The sequence below is a fragment of the Rhinoderma darwinii genome, chromosome 7 (genome assembly GCF_050947455.1).
Source record: "Rhinoderma darwinii isolate aRhiDar2 chromosome 7, aRhiDar2.hap1, whole genome shotgun sequence".
NCBI lineage: Eukaryota > Metazoa > Chordata > Amphibia > Anura > Rhinodermatidae > Rhinoderma > Rhinoderma darwinii.
Genome location: NC_134693.1, coordinates 21,805,073 through 21,832,387, shown reverse-complemented (window position 1 = coordinate 21,832,387; position 27,315 = coordinate 21,805,073). Strand labels below are relative to the sequence as shown.

Below are 27,315 nucleotides of genomic sequence, written 5' to 3'. Positions count from 1 at the left end.
CCCTGTTTATAGAGCTAAGCACAGAAAGCCAGCAGCATAGTAAACATATGGTATTATAAAGTCTCTGAACTTTGCCAAGCTGCAACATTTACAAACTAAATCTTATTCTCCCAGCCAAGTGCACACTGAGTCTGACTGTGAAATCAGTTCTCAATAGTCAAGTTTTAACTCTAAAGAGCTCATTTAGTAAAATAGCCTTAGCACAATATACGTGCTCTGCATACCAAGTAGATATTGCTGGTCATTAGATTTAGACCGTTTTATTTTCTCTAAATCATGGGAAGAGAAAAATAGGTGTTACCAGGTGTCCTATAGCAAAAACCAATATAGGGTTATCTGCTAGTTGTTTATTGTGTTTTTTTAAGAGATATACCAGATTTACATGGTCGCCTTGAGTGCTATATAGTGGTTGTTTTGGCAGAATTTTCATTGTATCTATAGTCAATTTAAAGTGAATGTCCCCCTTGAACATAACTTTGCATCTAATTTGGTACTAATTCATTTTATAATAGAATATATCTATATTGTGGTCAGAGCCGTGTTTTTCTGTCACAGAGCTCCAAGTTCCCTGCATAGCCAGAGAGCTAAATGAAAAATTTCTAGTTGCCCGAAGCTACCACTTGGGGGAGCTTTCTGCATACATACTCGTATATCTATTCAGTATGCTCCTAAGCTCCCCCTTGTGGTTGTTACAGGTAGGAAGAATTTTAATATTTTTGGCTATCCAGGATATTTGGAGCTCTGTATAAAAACAATGGGTTTTGACTGTATTATACTGTTACTATGTATGAGCACAGAATATGGGAACTACAACATGATGTTAAAAGGTGGACATTCACTTTAAGGTTTCCTATATTTGTAATGGTATATTGGCAGGTAGAACTGTTATGGTATGGCACAAAAATGTTGAAAGTTTTTTTTTTTTTTCCATAAGATCTTTCACTCCAGAAATGGTGCTGTTATTATTAGTATATATGAAGTCTACCTCTAATCTCGAAAAAAAATTGTATTAAATGTGTCCAGACAAAGTACTGACCGTTTTGCCTTCTTGACGAGGTTAGCAGGGGGGATAGTAGATAAAGTTTGTGAAAACGTGGCAACGTTATTCCAGAGTAAATACATTGGGGGCCAGTTGTACTCCGCATGTCCCACCCAAACCAGAATTTCCATTTGTGGGTGGAAATACTACACAAGTACTAACAAATACAACTTGTACTAAACAACACTTTATAATTAAAAATGCAGAACTTGAGTATGTAGCGCACATGGTTTAAATAAAAGCTTCACCTTAGTTCATGAACTCAACAGTGTGATTCAGAGATTCCCAAAAAATCAATGATTTGTTTTTACATAAAAGATTTGAGAAGCTATTGCTAAGAATGCAGATCTGGGTGTGTCATGTACAACAGTAGCGCTTGTTAACCACAGCTGTCCTGTGTCTCGTAGAACACTTAAAGGACCAATAACCCTAGAAAACAAGATGGAGCCATATTACAAAAAGATCTCACCTTTGCAGCTATGCTTTATACTCTTTATTGTGATAGAAACGAATGATTCTAAACATGAGAACCAGGGGTGTAGCTATAGGGGGTGCTGCAGCTGCACCCAGACCCTGGTGCCTCAGGCGGTCCAAATACCCCAATGCTACAGGAGTAGAAACAAGTAATATAATGGCACGTGGTAGATGGGGGGCCCTGTTACCGATTTTGAATTAGGGCTCTAAGGTTTTATGTAACGCCTCTGGTGGGAAAATTAATTTCAAAGCTTAATTCTAAGGAATATAATTTTATGGCTTTCTTTATAGTAAGCGACCACACAATTGATTTTAACTGCAGTTCTACCATGGGAATATTTACACACGGATGCAGATAGCCTATACACTGAATAGCCACTTTATTAGAGACACCTACCCTTTCACAAATGGAGCTTTTCCGTATAGAAATTAGGCTAGATTCACACGAGCATGTTCAGTCCGTAAAGGACGGAACGTATTTCGGCCGCAAGTCCCAGACCGAACACACTGCAGGGAGCCGGGCTCCTAGCATCATAGTTATGTACGACGCTAGGAGTCCCTGCCTCTCCGTGGAACTACTGTCCCGTACTGAAAACATGATTACAGCACGGGACAGTTGCCCCGCAGCGAGGCAGGGACTCCTAGCGTCGTACATAACTATGATGCTAGGAGCCCGGCTCCCTGCAGTGTGTTCGGTACGGGACTTGCGGCCGAAATACGTTCCGTCCTTTACGGACCGAACCTGCTCGTGTGAATCCAGCCTTAGACGCGTGATCCCGGAGTGCAACATAAAATCAAGTGATCAAGTTTTCCGTTGGTCAGTTTCAATGTGAATCCTCATAAAGATGGGAAAATCTAGTGATCTGAGCGACTTCGAACGAAGCAGGGTCATCAGTGCTAGACTATCAGGGACTAATATTTAAAATATTGCCGGCCTTGTGGGTTTTTTTCAAGCAACGTTGTCGAACAGAAACCCAGAATGGTGTGATTGAGAAAAAATATCCAGCAAAAGGGGATCTTGTGGATGGAAAAAACTTGTCGACAAAAGGGGTCAAAGGAGGATGTCAAAAATTGTTCTGATGAACAGTCAAGCAAATTGCAGTCGAATACAATGGTGGTGCTCCAACTAACGTGTCCGAACGCACAACTCGTTGTTCCTTAGCACAGATGAGATATTACAGCCTACGACCAGTTCGAGTGCCACTGCTGTCCAAGGTAAACAGAAAGACTCCAGTGGGCAAAAGAGAGCAAAAATTGGATCACTGAGCAGTGGAAAAATATCGCCTGTCAGATGAATCCAGATTTCAGTTGAGCATGGGAGGGTCAGAACTTGGCGCAAGCAGCATAAACCGATGAACCCTTCCTGTTTGGTGTCAACAGTTCAGGCTGTTGGAGGTGGAATATTTTCTTGGCACACCCTTGGTTCTCTGATACCTGTGGTTGGACATTTCAACAGTTCTGCTTACCTAAGCAATGTCGCCGACCAAGTTCATCCCTTTATGGCAGATATTTACCCTATGGCAGACATTTTAGCGGCAACTGCGAAAGCTATCCTGACAGAATGGGTCAAAATTCCTGTCGAACAATTTCAACAACTCCATCACTAACATCCATACTGCAACTCCGAACAGTCCGGGTTTCAGAGGTTTCTGGGTTTCAAATCTATTAACTCTTTTATTATTTGAAGCGCACTGTTCTGTTTTTTTTAGTTCCTATAACTACATTTTCTGGAGTTTTTGACTATCCTTACCTTTAGCTTAGTGAAATCTGTTTCTCTGTTATTGTACTCCTAGATAGATGATGTGATACATGAGTAGGAGTTAGAGGTGAGGTCAGAGCTGTTTGAGTGTAAGAATTACATTTAGATCATATGAAACACCATGGAAGCAGCTATTTTGTGCGCTGAGGCTATATATTTTAAGCGCAGATCTTATTAATGTTATGGCCCCTGGGAGTATCTGGGGTACACGGCCAAATAGACCAGTTGTATTAAACAGAATAAAGAAGGGTTCTAAGAATCTGGAGTGATCATTTTAAAGGGGTTCTCTCTTTTGACATACCCTACTAGGGCAATCAAAGTCTAATCAGGACCCCCATCTTTGGAGGTAAGCCACAGCAAAGGGTGGCTAGTTCTATGGAGAACCCTCTCCATGCATTGCATAGATGGCCTATTGACTTCAATATGCACCATGCCATGTTTAATTTCCTCTGCAACCACTGACCTCACAATCCGCTTTTTGCCTTGGAACCTTTTCAATAAAAAGGGTTGTCCAAACCAGCCATATACTTTACAACACCCTTGCATTTATGCCCTTTAAGACATGTTTACTTAAAATGGTTGTCCCATCATCCTATCAAAATCAACCTGTTGTAGAGCCTCCGTCGATGAGCTGATAATGGTGGGCTCAGCAGTTGGAACCCCCGGCATTCAGCTGTTATTGCCAGAGGAAGCTGCCGGTTCATATGCATTTCCCCATTGAAGTCAGTGTAATATTCTGTATATAATGCACGGTCACTGCGAGTCCTCAAGAGCGAGAGCTTCTCTTTCCAGAGGATCTCTGCATAGGCTAATGGCTCAGGATTCCCATATATGATGTTTCCATGCCTAAATAGGGCTTAGGGACCAGGATTTACCCATCGGGGACAACTCCTTTATATATGGGGACTTAGTATTGTGATCCAAAATCTGATTATCAGCCCTTATTCCCTCGATAATATGCATGTTCGGCTCAGCTAAATTATGTTATCTCTGAGTGGGGAACGGGTGAGCCACTGCCGGATACTTGTTGGGTTAGAATATCCGTGGCTTTCCCAAAAAAACAACAACATGTCTGTCCTCTCTCCCCCTTAGAATGTTCGATCAACACCCATAGACACTAGATTGTTTTCAGATCTTAATGAAAGTGATATATTTGATGGCAGAACTATAATACTGATGGCTTTTGTCTTTTCAAACCATGGACTGTTATGCTTTATTCCTTTATTCTTCCAGCAGGGGTGCTGTAGAGAACACCGGTATAAACCTGAAATCTGAGGAATCCTAATATTATTTACTTATTAATAAATCTTTTTTATATATTACATCAGCCCTGTGAACAAGGGTTTTTGTCAGTTCATGGCAGATCTAATGGGAAAAATAGCAGTTCTAGTCTCCTCAACTTACTACTCAGCTTTGCCACATCTGAGAAACTAAGCACAACAGCTGTTCACAGGCTGTACGTTACATTGTGCCTTATCAAAGCAAATAAAATGATGTCATCTCCAATCTGCAGCCCAGAGATAGGAAGGAAATGAATGCAACTCACATACTGCAGATGACACTTGCTGTGCGTTCATTACTATTCCTTTTTCTTCATGGCCATAAACATTTCTGTTGGCAAAGACTTTCGTTTTTGCAGGTAACAGTCTAATGTCTATGGGTGCTAACAGTAAAATTCTTACCTGTCCAACGCTATTGTTTCACCTGGCGTTAACCAACATCAGATGCGCCTTGCAGCCACTTATCTTGCGGTCTATTAAAATAAGGCCCCATTCACATCGCATTTGTGCTGAGCCGGGCGTATACGTTTTTAAACACTAAAGAAGTATTGAAACGTACAGCTCGGCGTATACATAGATGATAATTGGTCAAATGTAGACCAAAATAGCATCAGTTTGGTCTAGGTTTCTCATGGTTTACGTTGACACACTGTTATTTGAAATTACTGAAAAGCGTAGTCTGCTACGCTATTTTGTACTTCAAAAAAAGGTATACACGACGTAATTTTTTTTTTTAGCATTGATCTCAATGGACGCATGCAAACGTAATGCTATACATCTATCTGGTTTTTTTTCTATCAGTGTTCACTTTAAAATAAAGACTAAACGTACACACTAAAAAAAAACACAGACGTAAACAGAAAATGGTACACGTTTGTATATGTTTTCAATGGCCCATGTTTTTATAGAAAAACTTATTATCTCGGCCGTTTAGCACAAACGCGATGTGAATGGGGCCTATTTATATACAGCCCCCCCACCCCGAGACACACATTTACAATTCCAATGCAGACTACTCTGAGGGTCTGGCAGAGGTCACTGTTGCTCTTCAGCTCCGAAATGGTGTCCTGGTCGCCTAGGACACCATTTTGGCACAATCTGCTTCTGCCACAGCTAAGATGTCTTCCTGACCCTAGTAGGTGGTCCGCCCTTGGTATATTAACTATAGAAGATCTGGTGGTAGAAGATAAGGTGGCTACCTTTGCACAACTTCGGTCCATACACTAGATCCCAACTCATCTCAGGTTCCGTTATTTCCAGCCCACTGTTCGCAATTTGCAGGATATAATGTCAGATTCTGTACATCCCCGATGGAGGATTGGGTGACGCAGGAGGCGTTGGCTAAACCTATGTCCATACTGTATAGACAGTTATTAAGTGTCTCTGTTAGGAAAACACCTGTTCCCTTAAGGTCGCTATGACAACTTGTCTAGCTTCTGGGCAGTTCCTCTTTTTCCTTGAACCTATCTCTCTTCTCTGTCCTTCTGCCAATCAGCTGTGGGGTTGTATTTATACCGGGTTTATACCTGTCTGTGCTTGTGAATGTTCCTGTCTTCTGGTATCTTGATCAAGCTTCTGACACTCCATGCACTTTGGACTTCTGGACCTTTTGGAAACTGAGCTTGGCTTGTCTCTCGTTAACCCCTTGTCTGCTGATTTGGATTATCCGTTCCCGGACAGTTTGGAACCTTTTGCTTTTTCTGATATCCACCTACCATCCGATTTGGACTTTCTGTTAACCTCTGGCTGTCTGGTTTCCTGCTCAGGTTGGTCTGCATTGCACCTCCTATCCAACGCTGAACTCTGCTAAGACAACCGGGGTCCTAAGCAGCAAAGACCAACCCGCCTTGCGGTTGGCTCTGGCAAACACCATAGGGTCGTCTTAGACACGGTTTATCAGAGTTGTGACGGATTCGAGGTTGCGGTTCTATGTACATGCTCTCCCCCGGCACTCTCCAGCAGCCTTTGGGGAATCACTCAAATTGCAATTCCATAACAGTCTTCCAATAAACTTGATAGAACCCTGGACCAATGGTCTCAGGCTCCTCCCTCTGTATCTACGGATGATCATAAGGAAATGCTGACTGCTCTGACAGGTCCTTTAATATCTTCAAGAGACCGACTTATTCAATTAAAATCTTTCCACTAAATATACTACACCCCTTCCAAATTGTTTAGGATGGAACTTATACTTACTCCTATCTGTCCACTTTGCCAAAGAGCTGATGGCTCTTTCTTACATATGTTCTGGTAGTGTCCAGTTATTTCTAATTTCTGTATTGAAGTAATGGAATTTCTTGAGCTTAAAGTCGGACTCCCTCGTATACTTGATCCCAGAATCCGTTTTTTACTACTGGTGGAAGATATTATACCTGCTGTGGCTGTCAGATCTCTCATGACGCTCTTATTATTCTATGCTAAAAAAAACAAACATCCCCCTACATTGGAAACACCCCAAGGTTCCTACATTATCAGCATGGATCACGTAGGTAAACTCTACTTTGCCACTTTTTAAACTCGCATATAAAGCACGTAGATGCCCAGATAAATTTCTGAAAATATGGAATTCTTGGATAGCCAACCCTCATAATAGCTAATAGATTTGGACTCCATTGTCCAATTTAATTAGGTTTGGAGGCTGCTGGCATCTCTCTTCGGTCCCCCATTCCCACACTGGACCTCTCCCCTAAAAGGTGCTCACTAGATTTAATTTATCACGCTGTAAATGACAGCTTACAGCGAGATTACGCTTGCTGTGCTGTAAGTCCCACACAAACGTTACCGAAGTGTCGGGATTGTGAATAGACCTCACGTCCTGGCTGGAGGTGATGTCTACTCACGGTCAGGACACTTCAGTAATGTTAGTGTGTGTGTGTATGTGATCTCACATAGTGATCTAGTAAGATCACTATGTGCAGAGAGAGAAGTGTATGACGCTGATTGGTCACTGATTGGTCAGCGTCATACATTTCTCTCCACAACGCCCACTTGGTCAAAAAGTAAAACGTGCCCAGTTGTCTATTAAGAAAGTCATTAGCATAAAGCTAAAATAGGTCATAACTCCGTCAAAAATTATCGTTTTTCGAAATAAAAAACACTGCTGTAATCTACATTACAGCACCGATCATATTGTGTACAAGTTAGGGCACTTACAATGGGGTGACAGATCCTCTTTAAGTATTTCACAATCAACCTTGTGACTATTGCAAAAGTTCCAACCATGGAAGCTCATGTGCAACTTTTTTACCCATAGGGAATAGTTGAAGCTGCATTGCGACCTAGAATTTCACAGGATTCACATGCTTATAGTTTCAGACCTATAGAGCTGCAGGGGAACTGGTGTTTACAAGGGACAGTGTTCTCCAGTATCGTGGTTTGATCTGATATTTTTAGATTTGGGGTTTAATGTATTGACCATATTATTATTAACTGTTTCAACATATATTTTTAATCAATTTTTATGTTAAACTCCTTGTCTGACTTCATTTTTTTGCAACAGGGTTTTCCTGGAGACTTTGGTGACAGGGGTCCTCACGGTCCAGATGGAAGCCCAGTAAGTTAATAAATATACAACACGGTACATTTATAACGTGTGCAAAACAGTTTTTACAACCGTTCCATGTCCAGAGGAAACGTGAACACATTATACTGAAGTACAACGTAAAATGGTGATTTCAAGGGGAAATACACAGTGATTCATCATGTCAGCACGATGGTGGTCGTATTTACAGACCATTCCCCTCATTGTAAACCAGCAGTTACCGCGCTTCCATAAATCATCCATGTAATTTCCTTCTAACTCAATATGGTTCACTTTAATGTCAGATATCCGTGCAGATTTTAAGTCATAAAGTGCATATCCCTATTAATTGTTAACTGCGCAATAATCATGGAAATGGCACATCGGCTCATTAATCAAAAGCAGCTTTACTGGTGATCATCCTAAAGTAATCCCTATTTGCATTTATTACATTGCATGCTTAATATCAGAAGCGCTTCTGTTTATGAACACATCATAGATACTGATGGGATTTTTTGCAAGTTGCGTATTTTGTTATGTTAATGGTAATTGAAAAAAGAGCCGTTTATAAAATCTTTCAGCAATTGTTTTCTTTGGGTATTTATTTTGGTCTGATGATCTCTGTGATGACATTTTTTCCATTTATTATATGGTCTATAGTGCATCAAAAAGGGCAATAATCTTGCTCTCCCAAGTTAACCGTTATGCACTGCAGTCATGGGTATCTGTACAATAGATTTAGCCCAGTCCTCCAGTTTTTGTGGTGAAGACCTGCACAGATCTACCCTCTTCATAGGTAATGCAATGTTTGCATAAAAGTTAATGGAATATCAGCCCTAAGGCTACATTCAGACAAGCATGGCTAACCTTGGACGTGAAAAACTGCAGTTTTTCACGTCCGAGGTGCACCCTTGCGGGGCGCGTTGTCACGGATCCCCCATAGTCTAGAGTCTATGGAGGGATATGTGACACGCAGTAAAATAGGGCATGTCCTATTTTTTCACTGACCCTTTACACGCTCCGTTGAAACAACGGTTGTGTGAACGGCCCCATTGAAGTACATGAGTTTGTGTTACGGCCGTTGTTTTCACGCCCGTCACACGGACTACGTATACGCTCGTATGAATGAGCCATAAGGGTCATGGAAAAAAGGGGTAAAGGAAACGAGCACTAGGCTCTTCTGTCCTGGATGAGGAGGTTTGTAGTTTCACAGAGCAGGACAAGATGTTTCGAACTGTGGGCAATGTGGCCTCTCTACTGGCAATAGTTAATTTTTCCACTCTTCCAGGTCAGAGGAACCTGCATTACCTTTCTTCTCCTTCCCTCCTTTTGTACAAGAGAAGTTTGAGGTGACTCTCAGTTTTGTATCTTCATCCCTTGTTTGCTCATTTTTTGGTGTCTGACGAGAGGGAATGTCTTTCCCAGGGTACAACCATCTATGAAGGGGAATAGAGCCAATCTGAGCTGGGCCTCCTCTCTACTAGTTATAAAGCAGTTATAGAGACACCTCTATGGTATGATCACCTTTGGCATAAATAGGGTAGCATTTTGATTGATTTAATACTATATAATATGCACTTCTATAAATGTTTACTCTTCAAATCTCAGGACGGTTTGGTCCACATCTCCTTACTAACCCACCACTATAAAACCATAAAAAGTTATTGATTATTTGTAATGTGGTTTCTATGTCATTTTTTTTCTATTGCATGGGTATTCACAAAATATGAGCATTATTTATACTTGGTATTATCTGTCTGACGGTACAATATCATTCTGCAGGGAACGGTTGGTGGTTCTGGACCTTCTGGCTTTCCTGGTTTGAGAGTAAGTGTAAAGTCTCTTAGCCATTGAATAGTATTGGAAGTTTACTATGCTGTGAATTAATACAGAATGCAGTTTTTGTTTCTTAAATATCTCCAAAGATTAATATTTAACACATTAACTGTGTTTGTAAATGATTAAGCCTTAGTTGACATTAGTGGCGTTTTACGTTCTATTGCTTTTAATGACAAGAATTGCGCTAGCCTTCCTGTAAAAAAAACTGAAAATCCAAAAGGGACCTGATGGACCCCATTATAACTCAATGATGCCCATAATCTAATTTAGTCTGGGATCTGTTTGAAAACAAATCCGTTCAAGCTGCCATGGCTTCGTTAAGAATAGAAGCCATTATGGTAATGTGAACAGAGTCTTATCCCGATCACCAAACAACCATTGAAGTCTATGGGATTTACAGAAACTGCCAAGCACGCACGCTCATCTACTTCCATAACTCCCATTGACGTAGAAGTATAGAGTTGTAAATCTTTCATTCGTATTAAGGCCTCATTTACACGACCGTAGATTTAGTCCGTAATTACGGACTCATTCATTTCTATGGCCGACGGACACCTACCCGTATATTTACGGGATGGTGTCCATGCTGTAGAAGGGCTCCGCAAAAGATAGGATATGTCCTATTTTTTGCTTTTTACGGACTGTGCTTCCATATTTTATATGGGAGCTCGGCCTGCAAATGCGGGTGGCTGTCCGCGGCCGGCTATGTCCGTAATCACGGACAGTGATTATGGGCACGGTCACGTGCAGGGGGCCTAAAACACATGAACTCTAATCTACATGAAGACTGTTTAAAAACCATCTAAAACATGACATGGTGCCCTGTAGGTAGATGCAGATCGCATCATATTGAGATATTGCAGTTGTGTAATGCTCATTGTTGGTGTCTTGCCTGCTCCTTAAAGGATCTTTCATAAAATAACATCTCTTTTCCTGTACACAGCAAGTCTTGCCAGTTGGCATTGCTCCTCGCAGTATGTTGGACAATTGACACAAATCAGCTTGGAACATTTTGGTAGTTTTAGACAAAAGAGTGTTACCGAACTGCCAACACTAAGCCTCTATCCCAGCTGTAGATCTCAAGAGCCCCGTGATTTATTACAGAGAGTTATCCACAGTTCTCGGCTACTGAATCGGAATGGCTTGTAGGAGCCTTGTGAAATAAATACTCCAGCTCCATATTGACTGCAGTATGCCAAGAAGCTCATAAACCGGGCCGGGGGGGGGGGGGGTGCTTGGCGTCACTCAGTAAATGCTTTTATATAACACCAGGGGGATTCGGAGACCCCTCTTAAGGTATAAGTAACCAGGAATAAAACATTCGGATTTAATTAAGTTTACTATCTTTTTCCTTCTTTCAATGGCAAGCCATATTTGATTGCTGTCTGGACAAGGAGATATTTTAGAGAGTCTGTCTTACTTCTCGTGTCATTGACTTGAATCAATAAATAAAAAGCACAGTATTTCATAATGAGAGTAGCAGAATTCTGTTGTCCACCCAGTACAGTAAAAAATTGTGTAGTACCGTGTTAGCCAGAGACAATATGAAATGTTAAATACTTTTGTGTCAAAAAAGACAAAAGTATAATAGGTATGATACCTTTATTGGCTAACCATAAAAGTTCTATATGCAAGCTTTCAGAGCACAGAGGCCCCTTCTTCAGGCAGTTTACAAAAAACACATACTGTATACTGTCTCCCGTCCATTCTTCTGTATCTCATCTTCATTTGAAGTAACTTTATTAGTAGTTACATTTTACAGCAATCCAAAAAATGACGGACGCTCTGCTCAGATTGATCATTCCTGGTCACATGTCTGCTAATCATCTTTCCTTATAATACTGCTCTATCTATCTATCTATCTATCTATCTATCTATCTATGTGTATATACTGTATATATATGTGTGTGTGTGTGTGTGTGTGTGTATATATATATATGTGTATATATATATATATATATATATATATATATAGTGTGTGTGTGTGTGTGTGTATGTATGTATGTATGTATGTATGTATATATATATATATATATATATATATATATATATATATACAGTGAAGGAAATAAGTATTTGATCCCTTGCTGATTTTGTACGTTTGCCCACTGTCAAAGTCATGAACAGTCTAGAATTTTTAGGCTAGGTTAATTTTACCAGTGAGAGATAGATTATATATAAAAAAAAAAAGAAAATCACAAAGTCAAAATGATATATATTTATTTGCATTGTGCACAGAGAAATAAGTATTTGATCCCCTACCAACCATTAAGAGTTCAGCCTCCTCCAGACCAGTTACTGCTCCAAATCAACTTGGTGCCTGCATTATATACAGCTCTTACATGGTCACCTGTATAAAAGACTCCTGTCCACAGACTCAATTAATCAGTCTGACTCTAACCTCTACAACATGGGCAAGACCAAAGAGCTTTCTAAGGATGTCAGGGACAAGATCATAGACCTGCACAAGGCTGGAATGGGCTACAAAACCATAAGTAAGACGCTGGGTGAGAAGGAGACAACTGTTGGTGCAATAGTAAGAAAATGGAAGACATACAAAATGACTGTCAATCGACATCGATCTGGGGCTCCATGCAAAATCTCACCTCGTGGGGTATCCTTGATCCTGAGGAAGGTGAGAGCTCAGCCGAAAACTACACGGGGGGAACTTGTTAATGATCTCAAGGCAGCTGGGACCACAGTCACCAAGAAAACCATATGTAACACATTACGCCGTAATGGATTAAAATCCTGCAGTGCCCGCAAGGTCCCCCTGCTCAAGAAGGCACATGTACAGGCCCGTCTGAAGTTTGCAAATGAACATCTGGATGATTCTGAGAGGGATTGGGAGAAGGTGCTGTGGTCAGATGAGACTAAAATTGAGCTCTTTGGCATTAACTCAACTCGCCGTGTTTGGAGGAAGAGAAATGCTGCCTATGACCCAAAGAACACCGTCCCCACTGTCAAGCATGGAGGTGGAAACATTATGTTTTGGGGGTGTTTCTCTGCTAAAGGCACAGGACTACTTCACCGCATCAATGGGAGAATGGATGGAGCCATGTACCGTCAAATCCTGAGTGACAACCTCCTTCCCTCCACCAGGACATTAAAAATGGCTCGTGGCTGGGTCTCCAGCACGACAATGACCCGAAACATACAGCCAAGGCAACAAAGGAGTGGCTCAAAAAGAAGCACATTAAGGTCATGGAGTGGCCTAGTCAGTCTCCAGACCTTAATCCCATCGAAAACTTATGGAGGGAGCTGAAGATCCGAGTTGCCAAGCGACAGCGACTGTAAATCTTAATGATTTACAGATGATCTGCAAAGAGGAGTGGGCCAAAATTCCATCTAACATGTGTGCAAACCTCATCATCAACTACAAAAAACGTCTGACTGCTGTGCTTGCCAACAAGGGTTTTGCCACCAAGTATTAAGTCTTGTTTGCCAAAGGGATCAAATTCTTATTTCTCTATGCACAATGCAAATAAATATATATAATTTTGACTATGTGATTTTGTGGTTTTTTAAAAAAAATATAATCTATCTCTCACTGGTAAAATTAACCTAGCCTAAAAATTCTAGACTGTTCATGTCTTTGACAGTGGGCAAACTTACAAAATCAGCAAGGGATCAAATACTTATTTCCTTCACTGTATATATATATAATATGTATGTGTGTGTGTGTGTGTGTGTGTATATATATATATATATGAGCAGTGGACCCAAACCTTTTCTAGCTTGCGAGACATTTTCAAATATGACAGGCGGTGTTAAGCCACACAGAGTTTTGAAAAGGGAAAATGTTTATTGAAGACATGGCTACCAGTTACTCACCAGTTACACTGAGTCACCTACCAGTGATATGGTTTCGTACTAGTAATACAATACTGACATCTTTGGTGTCCCTAGGGCAGAATAGTAGCGATGCCACCATCTGGGGCGCCAGAAAGTCGCTGGTTGGGGAACACAAATATTGAGTGTGATAAATATTCTGACGTACATGCTGATGAGACCGTTCTACCAAAAGACAGGGTTTTCTGAAAAATCCCATGATGCCATTGGACAAATTGAATCAGAGATGGACGTAGACAGTAGAGTGCACCTGTGCAGAACTATATGTGGTTCCCCTCCTCTCTAGCAAACCCTCACCAATTTCTTTGGTGGAGTGCAAAAAATAAATAACCATGGGAATAATTAGTGCAGTCCCTTACATCTAAACTAGTTGGAAATAATGTAAAGTTTTTGTTTTTTTTTTCCTTTTGTTTTTTTTTCTTTAAAGATGGTGGGCCCACTTGCCTACAGGGCATATTTGCAGCTGCATATATGTTATATTCATCCCTGAATTGCATCCATGTGGATAAATTACAACAGCTGACACTCAGACTGTTTTTAGTACAACTTTGTGCAATCCTATGTTCGCTGAAAGTGCAGGCATGATAACTCTAGCTTTTAGCTTTTTTGGTTGCCACTTTTAGTCATCCGACAGTTATCAAAGCTACGGACAAGATTATAGTGGAAATGTTTTAAAAAAATAAATAAATATATATATATATATATATAAATAATTTCCCCTAGAATATCACGTTATTCAGTTACACACATTTGTAGCCATTTTTGGCAGCGGCTGCTGTTTAGAGAGCTCGCAGTTATACAATTCTAAATGTTTCCTACGGAGTAATGAAGAGGCTCTGCAGCGCCACCTGTTGACCGAAAGGTAATGGACCAACTATCCTTGTTTCATGTCAACTGCAGATGAGATTTAGACACCCTGCTCTATGTGATCTAGGGCATTTCTTTTTTTTGCAGAATCTCTTTTTATTAAGTATAGTAACAATACATACAAAGGAACATATCTCTTACAACATGTCAATAGTCAGGTAGAACAGCATTGTAACAAAATGCAATTACCTATGGTGGATAAGGGTTTAGACTTCTATAGGTGTTGCCTTACAGGCAATGCATAGGATAAAACATCCTCACAAATCAGGCAAAACCCAAGATCATCTGACTCGACCTGTAACAGAACACAAGGGTCGACAGAGACACAGAAACATAACAGGAATAACAATGAAACGGCAACGTCCGGCATCACGTCTTATAAACAATAGTACAGCATATAACAGGTGTAAACATTACTTTGAATGCCCCTGAAAGAGTAGCAAGATGTGTGGGTTCAGAAATATGTTATAGGAGGGGTTTACACTCTGAAGATACCAAATACTCCACCCCCCTAGATTTAACAGACTCCATATATAAACCATCAGGTAATGTGGGTACAATTTATCTAAAAGAAGGGTCGAGCGGACAACCAATTCACGTTGGAGCATGTACCCCCATACCTCTGGCCAGCCAGGGACGCCATAGTTTTAGGTATTTATCTTGATCTAGGGCATTTCTGATTAACGTTGGCAGGAATTTGTGGCATTCACAGTCACTTAGTATAGGCAACTAGATACCACCCATGTAGGTCTGTTCTTGGATCTACTTGGGTATGACTGCATTATGCAATATGCGTTCTTTCTCTTAATGTTGTGGATCTCCTAAAACAACAGTTTCTTTGTGTAGCATCACATTACGCATAATCCTTTTATATGATTTTATATTTTCATAGAATATTTGTTAATTGAAGAAATTACAAAAAAAGGGTGAACAGGCCTGGGCACAGAACTAAAAGGCACACATTGATATAATAGTTACAACAACAGGTCAAATGTGAGAGGGCACACAACAATACTCAAAACCAGTAATTCAACCAGCTCTACAAGAGCACATGTAAAACAAGTAGCAATAAAAAAAAAATGTGTACATTGTACAGATGAGGACAAGGATACAAGAAACAAACAAAACATAAAGAACTGGGGCACTCACAGGGGATTCTCATCATGTCAAAGAGTAAGGTCATGGGATGCAAGTAATCCCAGGCAGTCTTATACAGGCTTATGGTAGGAGGGACAGCAGAAATAGAGGAAGGGGGGGGGGGGGGTGCGGGAGTCCGCAGAAAAGGAGCCCATGTAGTAGATCTCCCTGTCAGATACAGGGATATAGAATAGGGTGGACTGAGGCAATATTACACTCTTAGCCCAAGGGGCCATATCTTCTGGAAGTTGGGTCCTATGGATTTTATCTAGCAGCATAGTGGTATGTGTCTCATTTATGCCTCTTAACCTCTGAGAAGTCGCTTGCTTTTTCTATGAAGCCGCTATAGTCTGGTTTGCAGGAAAATGAACAAAATTAGAATATGGGTATGTTTGGGGATTCTGGGCATCAGCTTATTAACTAGAGCCTTCCGAGGGTGCCTGACTACATGGTGTGCGGTAAGGGTGAGGATAAGGAAATATACACGTATCCAAAGCTGATGGATTCTAGGGCAAATCAACCAGATATGGAGCATTCCACCATATTTTTTTTTTAGATATTTCTTTAGGTGTGGTGAAAGCATAGATACTGCACATATCTAGAGAAGAGCCCTGCAAGTGTTGTTTCCTCTGTGTCGTAACAAACATTTTTGGGATTTACACAGTTTTAAATAGCCACTAAAATTTATATATTCTTATAATAACCTTTAGAAAAAGATTTAAAGGCTATTTAAACCTTAGAGGGGCATTTTTATATAAACAGGTCTATCAGTGTGTTTAGTGTAACTTTATAATTTGTCTTTATTAAAAATTTGTTTTTTATTTCTTGAGATACAGCTGCTCTGTATTCTCTATACAGAGCAGCTGTATCTTTCGCTATGACCTGAATCCGTGTCACACAGGATCCACATGTAATCTATTACATCTAAATTATGAATTTAGATGTGATGGATTACAGGTTGATCCTGCTAGTCAGAGACACGCAGGACCTGCTTACACTAAACCCGTCTGTCCTGTGGACCTGACAGGAGCGGGATTTATCACTACATACAGCTGCTTGCTCTGAATACAGAGCAGTTGTATCTAAAAATGTAAAACTAATTTTTAATAAAGACTAATTAAAAAGTTGCACAAATCACACTGACAGACCTGTTTATAAAAATGATGCCCATCAAAGGTTTGCATAGCTTTTAAAATGAGTCGAACACTAATCCAGACCCGTGTCAATGAGAACACCTATAAGTTAGTAGATAAAACAATCTTTTGTTTAGTGCCACATATAGGTAACAATCCCGTAAGTTAATGTCCAACCCTTTATAGAGCCTTGAAACATGACTCGGGTTAATAGCCAAACCAGAAACACCAATCTAGATGGCTGTTTTGGCATTATTGCTCCTCATCAGTACAAAGTAAGATTCTGGTTGGCTGAGTGAGATGCCTTTGATGCAGCTGTTGCAAAGTTCATGATTCCTCTTATGGAGATCCAGCTAGTAGGGAGTGCTCCCTGAGAAAAGTATACAAAATAGCTCTACTCTAGAAGCAAGAAAACTCTACCTGAGTTATGTTTCAAGCTTCTATAAGGGGTCGGACATTGACTTACAGGGTAGTCACCTATACAGTGGTGTAACTACCGTTATAGCAGCCGTAGCGGCTGCTACGGGGCCCGCAGCATGAGGGGACCCGTGCCGCCCGCCGGCACGGGCCCCCCTTCCCATGGCCGGAGGCTCTTCTAGCAGCCGCTATGGCTTCTACAGCGCGACGCCACTGAAGGGGTTGTTCCTACAAAAGACATGCATCCCCTATCCACAGGATAGAGGGGATACATGTGTGATCGCTGGGACGCCCAGCGATAAGGAGAATGGGGGACCGAAAGTCCCCAGAAGTTCTCCATGACAAACCTCGGACTTCCGGGGTCTGTCTGCAGCTCCATAGAAATGACTTGCGCACCGGTCATGCTTGTGCGCATGCGTGACCAGCGCTCCATTCATTTTTATTGAACTGCGCAGACGCCGGAAGTCCGAGGTTTGTCATGGAGAACTTCATGGGACTTTCGGTCCCCCGTTCTCCTCATCGCTGCCAGCGATCACACATGTATCCCCTATCCTGTGGATAGGGGATGCATGTCTTTTGTAGGACAAACTATAGGCAGGTTTTTTTTTGGGGGGGGGGGCTATATGGCGTTATCTACAGGGGAGGCTATATGGTATTATCTACAGGGGGTCTGTATGGCGTTATTTACAGGGGGAGTCTGTATGGCGTTATCTACAGGGGGGTCTGTACAGCGTTATCTACAGGGGAATTTGGGGCTGTAAGACGTTATCTACAGGGGGCTGTATGGCGTTATCTACAGGGGGCTGTATGGCGTTATCTACAGGGGGCTGTATGGCGTTCTTTACAGGGGGCTGTGTATGGCGCTATCTACAGGGGGCTGTGTATGGTGCGATCTATAGGGAGGCACTATCTACAAGGGGGGGGTTGTGATACCCAGCGAATGGGGGGCCCCAGTCCAACGTTTGCTATGGGGCCCAGTCTTTCCTAGTTACGCCCCTGCACCTATAGGTGGCAATAGAGAGACAGTTTCTTTTCTTCTGGAGGAGAGATATTTTTCATAATTTTTCCCTTCCCTCCTATACATCCTTCTAATAAAAGCCCAGCATAACAGGATAAAATAGTATAGTCCTGATGATAGTTTGTAGCATTTCGTCAGTTGATCTTAACATCTAAATCATATAGAGGATATAAAGTCAGGCAATTTAAAAAAAAAATGACCATGCACCACACTTATTAGACACTGCTGTAAAGCAGATAAAATTGCTGAATAAGCTCAGTGTGTATAAAAACAGGATCCCTAGTTGTATGTCCTTTTTGTATGGACTAGTTAAAGTACAAAGGAAGACATTAAAGGGTAACTAAACGTTCAACAATCTTCTGACATGTCATAGTGACATGTCAGAAGTTTCGATTGGTGGGGGTCCGAGCACTGAGACCCCCACCAATCGCTAAAACGAAGCAGCAGAAGTGCTCGTTTAAGCGCTCAGCCGCTTCGTTTCTGTTCGGCTTTTTCCGGAAATCAATGTAGCGGTGTACGGACTCAATAGAAAGTCTATGAGCCCATATTCAGCTACATCGGCTTTTCGAAAAAAGCCAAACAGAAATGAAGTGGCTCATCTCCCACACAAGTACTTCTTTTTAGCAATTGATGGGGGTCTCAGTGCTCGGAGCCCCACCAATCAAAACTTCTAACATGTCACTATGACATGTTAGAAGTTTGTTGAAAGTTTAGTTACCCTTTAACCTTAAACAAACTATCCGTTTTTGATTGGTCAGCATCATACACTTCTCTGTACAACGCCCAGTTGGTAAAAAGTAAAAACACGCCAGTTGTCTATTAACAAACTAATTAGCATAAATCTAAAATTGTTTATAACTTGGTCAAAAATGATCGTTTTCAAAATAAAAACCACTGTTGTTATCTACATTACAGCGCCGATCAGATTATGTAGGAGATAGGGCATTTATAATCTGGTGACAGAGCCTCTTTAAACATACATTTGACTGATTGTCCAAAAGTGGACATCCCCTTTAATTTTGAAGGCTGGGCTGGCTGAAAACACAACAAGATGTACTGACTTACAAGATGTACTGATTACTTTAAAAGGTTGTACAGTTTTGGTTACTTTATTATAATAATGATAATCCCCTTTAAGAAAAACAATACTTCTTTCTTCACCCGTATATACATATATTCTGTGTTATGAATAGGAAATGTATCCCTAGTGGTGCACTTCCCAGTACTAACGCTAAGTTCTCAGCATTTCTTGCTTCGTTAAAGTGTTGCTTAGTGAACCGCTGAAATAAAAATTTGCTTATATATTTTATATACCCCCTCCCCCTATGGCGATTCAAAAAGTAGTCATGTGACACTTTGTCAGATTTGCAAACCATATGGTTTCCTGTCCTGGTCTGACTTTAGATATTTTTGTCCCAGTTGATGGCTGCCTTTGTGACGGGACTAGTCCTGTGTTTAGAGCGGTGAGGAAACCATGGGACCTTTTCTGTTTTGGTAAGCTGACTTCTTTTAAGTCACTCAAGTGCCAAGGAGAGCATAATAAAAGTATATTAAGAAATTATTTTAAGGGACTCTCCATAAATTCTGGAAAATAGCTCCAAGATCTTCGCAACTAAACTCATCAAACTACAAAGACCTGGACACAGATCAGCATTACTCAAAAATGGTTAAGCCCCTATAATTCTGGCAGCAATATATGTAGCAAACTAATAACCCAAGTTTGTTTTCGTCTGGCTGTGTAGGGAGAAGTGGGGCTGGTGGGACCAACCGGGCCGCCAGGAATTCCTGGCCCTCAGGTATTTTGGAAACCATCAGTAATGTGTTAATTTAGCATATGTGATCATATGAATTTAAAACTATTTATCATTGTGTTCAATTCTAGGGTCCTCCAGGAAATATGGGGCAACCTGGACTGAAAGGTGATAAGGTGATCTAAATATTTCTATTATCAGTGTGAATATTATCATATATAAAATCCACACTTGTAAAGTTTATTAGTTTTGTTGAAAGAATAATTGACGACAAAGTTGCCGTGTTATGAGCGGCCTGGCAGAATTTTGGAATTTTAATTCTTGTTAATTCCTGAGAATTTATACAGCTGTTGGTGCCAGAGAACTTTGCACATTTCTGGGATTCATTGTTATTATATGACTAATTACAATATATTATTTAGGGTGAAGTCGGATTCTCAGGGGAACCTGGCGAAACGGGCTATCCAGGAGATAAGGTATGTTAGACAGCACATTTATATGACTTTCATGTTTATTCAGACACATTTATGAAAGGTGGTTGGTATCTTATTCCAACTAAGCCATAAAGACACAACCTAAAAGTTCTAAAACGGATTTGTATCAAAATTCTAAGTTAAAAAACAAAAAAAATAAGTTAAACTATTTCCTAACCAAAGTCACTTAACTGATTATTACCATTTGTTGATTTAACTTGCCTATAATTGTCTCTTGAAAATGCAAAAACATACTTGTTACCATTATAAGATTCAGATTTAGTTTACAGTAAACTCAACTGTAGAAACCAGTGTCAGGCAGCTACTGCCAAGGCAAATACGTTCATGATATGCATCAAAAAGGGCATAGATACATATGTAGTCTAGATGTCAGACCACACATGGAATATTGTGCACAAGAAAGACATAGTAGAGCTTGAGCGGGTTCAAAGACAGGCAACCAATGTAATAAATGGAATAAGTGGACTACAGTACCTGGAAAGATGATCAAAATTAGGCTTATTTAGTTTAGATAAAAGACGACTGAGGGGTGACCTAATAACTATGTGTAAATATATCAAATACAGAGATCTCTCTTATGATCTATTTATATTCAGGACTAATTATAACAAGGGGGCACCCTCTACATCTAGAGGAAAGAAGGTTTCTAAACCGACATAGAAATTGATTTTTTACTGTAAGAGCAGTGAGACCATGAAACTCTCTGCCAGAGAGCATTAATCCAGGGAGTCGAGGTGAAATTCTTTCTCTAAGATGAAGAAAATTGGCTTCAGCCTCATTGGGGTTATTGCCTTCCTCTGGATCAACATTGCGGGAGAATAGGCTGAGTTATATATTTTTCCAGCCTTAGAACTACGTTGTTATGTTACTAAAATTGATACAGTATGAATAATAACATTTTAGAGAATGGTTTCAGTTTGATTCAGCATATATACTAGACATATTACATCTTCTAGAACAGTGTTCACCGATTAGGGTTTTTATGGAATTACAGAGATCCTCAGAAACTTTTCAGGGTTTCCCCTTAAAGAGGCTCTGTCACCACATTATAAGTGCCCTATCTCCTATATAAGGAGATCGGTGCTATAATGTAGGTGAGAGTGATGCTTTTTATTTAGAAAAATGATCTATTTTAAACCACTTTATTAGCGATTTTTAGCTCTATGCTAATGAGTTTCTTAATGCCCAAGTGGGCGTGTTTTTACTTTCGACCAAGTGGGCGTTGTACAGAGGAGTGTATGACGCTGACCAATCAGTGACCAGTCAGCGTCATACACTTCTCCCCATTCATTTACACAGCAGCATCGCGTTCTTACTAGAACAGGATGTGCAGCCACATACATACACACATTAACGTTAATCAAGTGTCCTGTTAATGAATATACATTACCTCCAGCCTGGACGTCATGTGTATTCAGAATCCTGACACTTCTGAATCTTTTCTGTGAGATTCCAGCAAGCCACGTGTAATCTCGCGAGATTACGATGTAAATGAGATTTAGTTTTCCTTGCTGGAAATCTCACAGAAAAGATTCAGAAGTGTCAAGATTCTGAACACAGATGACGTCCAGGCAGGAGGTAATGTATATTCATTATCAGGACACTTGATTAACGTTAATGTCTGTGTATGTGGCTGCACATCGTGTTCTAGTAAGAACGTGATGCTGCTGTGTAAATGAATGGAGAGGAGTGCAGGACGCTGATTGGTCAGCGTCATACACTCCTCTGTACAACGCCCACTTGGTCGAAAGTAAAATCCGCCCACTTGGACATTAAGAAACTCATTAGCATAAAGCAAAAAAACGCTAATAAAGTGGTTTAAAATAGATAGTTTTTCTAAACAAAAAGCATCACGGTCACCTACATTACAGCGCCGATCTCCTTATGTAGGGGATAGGGCACTTATAATGTGGTGACTGAGCCTCTTTAAGACAACAACAACAAATGCTCTCATGTTTACAGTAGTTACAGCAATCTGATTTCAGCCACATCGATGCTAGGTATAGGGACAGGCAAAGCAGTTATTAAATCTTGACCATAATATAGAATCACAGAATGATTTATCCCCCCCCCCCCCCACCCCCCACCACCAAGCTTCGATGTAGAAATCTGAGCTATGATTTCTCCGGGAGTGGAACTATTTGTCAGAGGTTCTACCATGTAAATAAAGTTGGGAATCATTGCCATAGAATAATGAACTATTTTATGATGTTATAGGTGGTTTGGCCTTACTGAGGATTAGAAAAAAACAGCCTTTTTTTTTCCAGACGCCGCTCCATTCTTGTCCATGGGCTATGTCTGGTGTTAAAGCTCAGCCTTATTCACTTGAATGGTGCTAAGCAGCAATACCAGACAGCCCATGCGCATGAGTGACGCGGTTTCTTGGTAAAAAAGTAGACCCTTTTTGCTAATCCCGGACAAGCCCTTTAACCCTTTCTAAATATGATGATTGATGGTGTCATGGTACTGCCTGTTATTTATATCTGGAAGCATGCTTATTATTTGATTTCGTTTGTTTGTATAGTTCATTTATGTTTAATGAACTTTTGGGATTTTTTTATTTCTCCTATTGTCAGGTCCGTATATCAGGGAAGCTCCTTTCTCCCTGTCATTTCACACCGAATTGTTTTTTTTACTTTAGTCTCGTGTTAACATTAAACAATACCTCTGAGTAATTCAGTCTTTTTATTTAAATAGGGTGCTATGGGTTTGCCAGGACCTCCTGGATTGAAAGGAAAACAAGGACCCCCGGTATGTCAGCCTGTTTTAGTTTGCAAGTAAGATCAACAATAAGAATGCTATTGAAATATGTTTATCTGTCAGTCATTTGTTCCTTGTCACTTAGATAGTAGAGTTCACATAAATATTAGGCATGGTGTGGGTGAAAGATTATCACAAGTAACTTTCGACTGTCCAAATAGACCTCAGTGATTCAGCCAGATATTCCGCTGATCAATTCGAGAGCTATTTGGCTAGCGTAAATTCTATTTGATCACTTACCAAGAAGCATAACCATACATACTTGGCAACAATTTTATTTTGTCTTTCCAACCGGAGCTCAATACCGGCTCGGCTTATAAACATTTTCAGAGAAGAGGCATTTTTTGGTGCATTCCTAGGTGTCCATTCATTAGGACAATAGTCTATATTATTTAGGAGATGTGATAAAAAATGGTGACTATTTAAGAAAGACGTACAATGAAAGAGTTATTACATGTGAAGAGGTAAATGAAAAGAAACATTGTAAAGAATCAATAAGACAATTGGGAGATAGCCAGTAACTCTCGTTATTTAGATGGGGCTCTATGGCAGTGCTTCCCAATCTTAAACTACTGGGGCCTCACCAGTGATCAAAGTTCATGCAAAAATGTAAAAAATTGCCTAAATTTAAATGGATCATACAATGAGTCACCTATGTTCCTAAACCATAGATTGGTATAAGCAGAGAAAAGTATTTTCATCATATCACTTTAGTCACATCTGACTCCCCAGCTGTGCCTTGCCAAACAACTGGGGGCGCCTTACAGTTTGAGAAGCACTCCTCTATAGCATCAAATTCAGAATTGTTCACCTTATCTCCGGCAGCCCCATAGAAAGTGAATGGATTAGTAAACCGAGAATGTGCAGTACCACTCTATTCACTTAGGGCACTTGGGTAGCCTGTTCTCTGGATCGGTGGTGGTCCTAGTGGTTGGATCCCCACCGATCCGACATCACTTATCGGGGAGTAATCTTTTAATTTCTGTAGTAGTGAACCTTCCGCCCTATGATTGTAACTGCGATTATACTGACATCTGGTTCCATCATTCTTCCCAAGAAACATTTTATATGAATTTTGATTTGACCAGGGTTATCCTGAGGACTTGTGACTAAGTCATTTCTGTGGATTCATCTGCAAGGTTAAAAGGGTCAGAGTGACTGATATATGGATTGAATATACCTACAGCTACTACAAGGGGCAGACACAAACCTTAAAGCATATCTGTATCTTTCAGGTGAATTTTTGGAATAATTAGTCGTGTGTGTACATGAGGAATAACACTATATCTGACTAGCACACAAGAAAATGGTGGCAGCACTCTGCTAACACTAATGCCACCTAAGCCGCTAAATATAAATAAATATGCATTACTGCTAAATCTACTTACAATAGGGAGGTTCTTAGCGCAGATTTTAATCAAATTGTGTGAGCCCACCTGCCACGACAAGGCAACCTCTATGAGTTGGGAACCTACGCTGCACATACACCCAGAAATGGGACTAAGCCTACATATACTTGGGGATGGTAGGATCCAGCATTAAACTAAATAAAATCCCCCAGGGCAGAATGGGAGGAGTGCAAGATCAAAAAATGGACTATATCTGACTATATCCCACCCATTTTGCTTGCCACTTTTCAAAAGTGGCAAAAGTGGAAAAAAGTTAAAATTTTAGACTTGTTTACCCCATAAAAGTTGCATAAAGCTGTTAAGTCCCCACTTTGTGATTGAAAACATTGATTAAAAACATTGGCCCACATTTAATAATTATTTTATGCCCCTTTTTGGTATAAACTGATCCCAAAAAATTTGCAAATGATGGCACACATCATTTTTAATGAGCGACTTCTCTCGGCACTAGCCAGTTTTGAAAAATGCCAAAAAAGAGGGAGTGGTTTGCTGGAAGTAGGCGTGACATATGGCTTTTAAACAGATTTATTAATACTTAAGCCAGAAAATGGCACAAATTTTAGACCACATCTACGCATGCTTATATCAGGCATAGATTTTACTTCCTGACTAGGACAGTCCAAAATGTGCCAAATTTATGTAGAGGCCTGCACGTTTTAATAAATTTATCTCAATCTACAAAACCAACCTTTTTTATTTTTTTAAACTGGCGTATCAAGTTCCAGTCTTAATAAATGTGGGCCTTTGTATCTTCTAGGGCTTGCATCCTTTTTTTTTTTAAAACTGCCAGGATCAGGGCCGGTGTTAGCACCTGGCACATCTAGGCATGTGGCAGGGCCCATGTGCATATTTTTCTCTGAAAGCCCTTGACCTTCTATCCCACCATTCATAAGCCAGGCGCATCTCTGCGTCTCTACACAGCCACAGGCCAGAACAGGTCTGCATCCTACAAACCTCAGCATTCAGCATGCAGTTTAGACAGACAGGATTTTCTACGGTTGCACCAATCTATGGTTTAGAAAAATAACATGGCTTCATAAAAACAATGAGATGTAACAATTATTAAACATTATGCCACTTCTAATGCGTGGACAACAATTGGAGTGAAGATAGAAAGTAATATCAAATAAGACATTCCCCTGAAGTTTTAATGATTTTTATTTAAATGTATTTTAGGGAAAAATTGGAGATCGTGGACCACAGGGATTGTCGGGCCCCTCTGGACCAGAGGTAACTGTTCCAGTCATATATACAATATAGTCATACATACAATATCCATTGAAATATTGTTACTCCACCTTTGAACTACTTTTAAGGGTCACTAAACTTAAAATACAAAGTATAAAGTGCAAGAGTTGCTGATATCATCTACACAGTTGTATGTCTGGAGGTTCTTGGAACTGGAGATAGATGAGATAAAGTAGTGACTGTGGGGTGAACCGTATTCTGGATTTCCTTTCAATAACCCCATGAGGTCTCCCTCTCCAAAGCAAATATCAATAGGTTTGGTGTAGAGACTTTGTCTGGGGTAGATATATAATCATGAAATGTCAAAAAATATAGTAAAACAGTCATCATATGCTGCCAGATCTGCAGGGGAACCACAGGCAATCCTAGATGTGACATTGGGGCCAATTTCTGTTCTAAATCATTATTTATGGCAACATACTTTATCAATTCATATGGGACATCACAGAGACATACCAAGAAATTCGGAGTAATTAAGTATGAGTGCAGTTCTTGTATATCATTCCATATCCCTTCAAAACATTGATGGATGGGATGGATAATAGTTTGAGTCTTTGTTTAAGTAATCCGCTGATATTCCTGCGTATGTCAAACATTTGCACATCAATATAGTTTACATTACTTAAAATATCCCTGATTAGTTTTCCTTCAGCCAAGTTCTCCTCCCAGGTCATGTTGATTTACTAATTTTCACACTAGAAAAAGTTGGTATTGGCATAGCTATACTGGCCGCAAACTCTGTGTCTGGTTATTTTCCCATGCACTTTTTTTCCCCTATGGTTCTAACCTGCTAAATAAAGTATGTGTATAGATGTGATATGTAATCGTGTCCAGCAATTAATTACTTGTTAATTACTTGTTCCAAATGCACAAATGACTTTGGACAGCCTGCCATGGATTACATGAACTAAGTGTAAACATATATAGCAACAGGCAACATACTGGGGGAGATTTATCAAAGCTGGTGCAAACAAAAAGTGGAGTAGTTGGCAACTCTGAAAAATAAGAGGTGGAATCTGATTGGTTGTTCTATTGGCAACTACTTCACGTTTGCCCTGCACTGGTTTTGATAAATCCCCCCTCTATTCCTACATGAACAAACACATATACTGAATGTATGTATGTATGTATGTGTGTGTGTGTGTGTGTGTATATATATATATATATATGTCAAGCAGGGCCAATCCCTGTAAGCCCCTAGGCAAATCATTGTATTGAGACCCTACTTCAATTATCTTGGAGGGTGAATAGTTGACCAGTTCTTAAAGAGGCTCTGTCACCAGATTTTGCAACCCCTATCTCCTATTGCAGCAGATTG

The 27,315-nt window shown here is 40.3% G+C and overlaps 1 protein-coding gene across 2 annotated transcripts in view; it reads left to right on the top strand.

Moving 5' to 3' along the window:
• Window positions 1-27,315, top strand: part of COL24A1 (collagen type XXIV alpha 1 chain) — a 227,094-nt gene that overhangs the window by 108,249 nt on the left and 91,530 nt on the right. For both annotated transcript variants that reach the window (XM_075832949.1, XM_075832950.1), the window contains exons 13-19: window positions 8,052-8,105; window positions 9,855-9,899; window positions 20,078-20,131; window positions 20,218-20,262; window positions 20,509-20,562; window positions 23,278-23,331; window positions 25,926-25,979. In XM_075832949.1, the coding sequence (XP_075689064.1) occupies window positions 8,052-8,105; window positions 9,855-9,899; window positions 20,078-20,131; window positions 20,218-20,262; window positions 20,509-20,562; window positions 23,278-23,331; window positions 25,926-25,979 (360 nt within the window). The remainder of the gene's footprint in view (window positions 1-8,051; window positions 8,106-9,854; window positions 9,900-20,077; window positions 20,132-20,217; window positions 20,263-20,508; window positions 20,563-23,277; window positions 23,332-25,925; window positions 25,980-27,315) is intronic.